General features: G+C 46.4%; 1 protein-coding gene across 3 annotated transcripts in view; it reads left to right on the top strand.

Moving 5' to 3' along the window:
* The window catches only part of RAB3B (RAB3B, member RAS oncogene family), a 50,880-nt gene extending 47,563 nt beyond the window's left edge, over positions 1 to 3,317 (top strand). For all 3 annotated transcript variants that reach the window (XM_053950920.1, XM_053950922.1, XM_053950921.1), the window contains one exon: positions 1,431 to 3,317. In XM_053950920.1, coding sequence (XP_053806895.1) covers positions 1,431 to 1,618 — 188 coding nt within the window. In that variant the 3' untranslated portion in view covers positions 1,619 to 3,317. The remainder of the gene's footprint in view (positions 1 to 1,430) is intronic.
* The last annotated feature ends 1,934 nt before the right edge of the window (positions 3,318 to 5,251 follow it).

Here is a 5,251-nt window from a genome sequence, read left to right on the forward strand (position 1 = left end):
TGAGTTTTTCCTTATAGTAGCTATGCTAATGTGTACAGCATTATATGAAATTATTTTGTGAGTTACGTGGGAGGAATCTAATTGGCTATTGACTGCTTAAAGTGCTAATGTTCATCATAATGATTCACATAAAGGTTATCCTTCAGCATATTTATCTAAATTTGCATAGTGACATTAACATCATTGAAATAATTCCCTAATCAGATTAAGAAATTGTTGTTAGCCTGAATGTGAATTGAAGCAAACCAGATTGGTTTAGCAGAACCTAAGCCAGTGTTGGACTAACAGATATCTAAGTGCAGTTCTCTGATTTCCTATGCTTTTTATATACATTTTTATTCATCATCAAAACAGCAAGTGGGGCAGACAGAACCCTCTTCTGATGCAGGGCAGCTCTCCCTGTTTGCTAACAGGGCAAACATCATTATCACTTCAACCCTTGTCCCATGAATCTTAGAAAGGGTCCAAATGGGGTGGACACCTACTTATCCCACACATCGAGGTGACTCAGCCTGCCAGCAGTGGCACACTAATCAGTTAAGACAAATTTTCTCTTTGTTTGTGGCAGAATCAAAGGAAACTGATGCAATGCAGAATATCCCCAGAATGAAGCACAACAGAACGGAGCTTATTGCAAAACAAACTCTCTGTGGGGCCTCAGCTCTCACTGCTGGCAATTTAATAACCTGACAGAAGAGAAGCAGCAGCCTGGTTGGCCCTCGAGGCCCCTGGGGTGAGGGAGATAAAGAAATGCTTCACAGTTCAGGGCATTCCTGCTGCTGAGGCAGGGCCTGGGCTGTCTGTCAGAGGATGCTTCTCCCCTAGCAGGGATGGCAGCAGGAGCAGGAGGAGCTGGTGCTATCCCCTCCTTCCCTCCTTGGTGTAACTCCAGCCTTGCTGGTCTGTTTTTTTGTTGTTTTTTTTTTTTTATGAGAAAGGGTCAGTGTTTAAAAGGTCAAGGAGCATTTTGCTTTTGAGCACAGAAGTTGGTCAGCAGAAGGAAAGCAGCCCCCATCTTCTTTCTCTTTCTGACCTCTGCTCTTGCCAGAGGGCAGCAGGGCTTGGTAGAGCCCAGCCCTGGGCAGGGCTGTGAGGAGCCCAGGGAGGTTCCCCACACCTTGGTGGTCACCAGCTGCAGCCCAGGGGACCTGCACTGATGAAAGGGGCAGAACTGACTGCCTTACCCTGGCTTTACCCTTACCTGCAGATGTGCTTGCCAGGGTAATGGGCAGGACCCATGTATCCTTTTCACTCCTAAAGAACTTGATAACTTTTAAAAGTATTTCTGCTCATTATTCTGATTGTGGGAATCAACTGACTTTCAGGATTATCTGATGTCTTGTTTTCTTAAGGTAAATCCTGAAAAAGATGGTATTTTAAAAACCATCATGACTATCAGTATTGATAATTTTTGTTCCCTTTTTTCACAGGTTTTGACTATTTCGAAGCCAGTGCCAAAGAAAACATCAACGTGAGGCAGGTGTTTGAGCGTCTGGTGGATATAATCTGTGAGAAGATGTCAGAGAGCATAGAGTCAGACAATTCCAGGGGCACTTCTGGAAGGAGCATGAGGCTCACAGACAACCCCCCACCTTCACAGCAGAACTGCTCGTGCTAGTGACCTTTCACACTGAGAAATGTCCTTGTCCCCCTGATTAAATTTTATCTTTTCATTTGTGGTGGTGCATTATCATGTAGTCCAGAGACAGAAGTGTCTGCTGTAGGAAACTGGTATGTTTGTTTCATGTGCTGGAGTGTTGATATTATATATTTCCTCATCCAATAATTTAATAATCTGAAAAAAATATTGTAAGTGCACCTTGTGTGAATGTGAATTACTCTGAAGAATAATAATTGTGTAGTGATGCAAATGTTATTTCTACAGAGAATGTTGCATTTTTAAGTTATAAATTCCTCTATTGCAGAAAGAGTGTTCTTGTCAAGAATAGCTGGAAGCACAAAAACTAATTAGAGGGGATGAAGTCTAAGAGAAGAAAGGGGGAAATCTCTTATAAAACAAGAATATGCTTTTTTTTAAAACATAAAACAAACAAAAATTCCATCCCCAAATATTTTGAGAATTGTTGCTGTCCTCCAGACATGGACCTCAGTTTTTCTGTAGGATGGAGCAGCAAGTAGAGCATTTCTGTCTGACAGTGTGAGGTCCTCCAGAGTGTGAAGAGGAAGGGGGTTGGGTTTTGTGTCAGGTCTCTAAACAGATGAAGAACACAGGGAGGAATCAAAGCTGGGGAGGAGGAGGAGGCCTTGCAGCCATCCCTGTACTTCCTTCCCTGTGCTTTGGCTGGTGCTGAGTGAAGGGGTAAGAGCCCTTCCAGGAGCTGCCCTTGCCTCCAAACTTCTCCAGCACAGCTTGCAGAGTGCTGGGGGTGTTGCTGTGTTCAGCACATTCCTCTCCCAAATCCCCTCTCCCCAGAATCTGACTGTCCTGCAGCCTTTCCCCTGTATCCTGTAGTTTTACCTCTCCAAGTCTGGATCTTCTCTCATCTTGCAGGATGAAGGAAAAGGGGAGTTGGCTGCTGAATGCTTAGTTGGAGGCAAAAACATGTAAGATATGGAACAGCACTGTCTCAGAGAGATAAAAATATCAGAAGCCAAAGTGTGAGTGTTGGCAGGTATTGGTGCCAATATTATTAGATTCTCTTTCTGCATTTTGTTGTTGATTTATTTTTTTAATCTTGTTCTAGATGGGTGTGGGGGTGGGCTAGATTTTCTGGGTTCAGATTCAACCACAAAGTATAATTTAAGAAAAGTAAGAGTGACTAATAAAACACAACTGCAAATGAAACGTGGCAAAGACATCCTATTATTCTGTCAACTTCTTGTGGCATCATGCTTTGAAGGGAGGCAAAATTTTTAAACTAAGTGGATATGGAGAGACGTTGGTTGTCTTAAGGGGGAAATTCTGACAAGCTTTTACCTTTGATCTGTGATCTCCTCTGACTGAGGGGACTTCCTGATGTCAGGAACAGGAGTCGAGAGCCTGCCCACTGCCCTGTAATGTGCTGGATCATGACACCAGTGAGTGCTTTTGTAATTTCCTTCTGTTGTGTCTCAAAGTGTAATAGCTCTAAGAAGAAAAGCACAAAATTCTGGACAAAAATGCAACTTTTTTGGAGTGGTTTGAGCTCATTGTGCTAAAGGCTTGATCCCTCTGTCTGTTGCTTTTGGGAATCTCTACTGTGACGTGTTCTCGTCCTGAGAGTGTGATTTGTGCAGTGCTGGGACTGTGGTTGTTGTATCTAAACCCCTGAAACTGCAAAATAAAGAGAAATGTACTCACTGGGTGTGGCCAGAGAGCTTGTGTCAGCTGCATTTCTTGCGTTAGGAGTCCTACACGTGTGTGGAGTGATCTTTTTAATGCTTTAAAAATCCATCAAACTACATTGATCTTTCTTTGACAGGGTGATGGTCTTTGAACCCAGCAATCTGGAATCACTATATAGGTTTAGTACAGTGTGGAGAAGGAATATTTGGCCAATAAATGCATAGTGTTGTGTTCTAATTGTAGAAGAAGCAGGTTTTAGGGTAACTTGTATAACTAGCAATAAAAATAAAAATAAAAATCCACATCAGATTTTGAGCTGTGCAGATATAACTTAGTACCTTCAGTGCAAATAATGATTTGTCAGCTCAGCAGCTCCCTGATAAAAGAAAATGGATTCAGCAGAAATGGAATTTCAGTTATTTTCTTTCACTTACTCTTTTTCCTGTAGCAAAAAAGACCTTTCCCTTTCCTACCTAATATATAATTGTGTTTTGTTGTGTTTTGGCCAAGTCAGATTGGCTTCTTTAAAGAATACAAGTGCATTCCAAGCCCTTCAAGCTAGCATGGGCAGAATTGTTTTGCACAGGACAAACCAGCAAGTAGCTACATGGCAGTCTGAAGAAAAGGGCTGGGAATTCTACCTTGCCTGATATTGCATACATGGAGAAGCCTAATACTTTTTCCAGAAATCCTGAAGAATTTATTTCGAGTAACGAATCAAAACATCACAGGCAACTGATACATCTCTGAATTAATATATATTTTGTGCATCTCTTAATCTTCTGTTTGCTGTGAAGGAATACAGGGAAAGCCTTTTGCCTTAAATGGCCTGCAGCTGGTTTCAGTACCAGCAGTGAGTCAGGAGTAATCGTTACTTGTATTAACTTGTAAGGGGAATGGCAGAATGTGAGACGCTCGTTTGTCACGGCACGGGAAATAAGCCTGCCTGCACTGAAGGCAAACGCGAAATTTGTGATGTGGGCGTGCAGAGAGCCTTGGGTTTGCCTGGCAGCGGCCCAGGGTAGCTGTGTTAATAAAGCAGCCTGGTTACAAGGTAAAAAAGGGGCACTAGGGTGTGAAAAGAAAAAGGCGACAGCTCCTCACGAGCGGCTCTCTATGGCTTGTACGAAACAGCACCGAGCGTGCTGTGCTCAGCAGAAGCCACAGGGAAAGCCTGGGACTGGACACGGGTCTCGGCTTCCATCTGGTGGGGAACTAAAGCGCTGGAGTCAGGTGCGCACCCGGGCTGAACGATCGCCCCGGTACCTCAGGCCCGGCCTCTGACCCCGCGCCTTGGCTTTCAGCACCGGGAGCCGGGGACTGCGGGACGCGGAGCGGGACGGACGCGAGCGGTGCAGAAAAGGCTGCGATGAGCGCCAGGGGACCCGGGCCGAGAGGCAGAGCGGCGCTCCCGCTGCCGCTCCACCGGCACTGCAGTGTGACGGGGAAAAGGCTTTCCAGGAACCGGAAAGTGCAGGGAGCTGCCGGAGGGGCCGCGCAAAGAACAAAGGGTGGTTTCTGTTGAGCAGCCGTGGGTGCGGCCTTTGCGCTGCTCAGGACACGCCGCGTTCCACCATCCCGGGAACGGCGACCCTCGGAACTCGCCATGCCGCCGACGGCCGGCCCCCACAGCTGATTGGGCCTTACAGGCTTGAGCGACAGCCAGGCCGACCAATCGGTGAAGGAGCTGAGGGCAGGAGGCTGGCTTCCGCCAGCTGGCTGTTGGACTATTCCAAGGCGAGAGCAGGGGAGCACAGCTCAGGCGGCGGGCGGGCATACTCATGGAAACGTGACGGCGCACAGAGCAGTCCCCGAAATCTGGATCCTCGCTTCCGCCTTCTCCTCATCCCTCTGATTTCTCTGCCCTCTCCGCCCGATTCTTGAAAGGGGCCACATCCCCCCCTCCACTCCCCCATCTATGGTTTCCCCACCCGCTCTCGCCGGCAGCCTCGTCTCCCCCAATGG

This window comes from Vidua chalybeata, chromosome 9, assembly GCF_026979565.1.
Source record: "Vidua chalybeata isolate OUT-0048 chromosome 9, bVidCha1 merged haplotype, whole genome shotgun sequence".
NCBI classification, from domain to species: domain Eukaryota; kingdom Metazoa; phylum Chordata; class Aves; order Passeriformes; family Viduidae; genus Vidua; species Vidua chalybeata.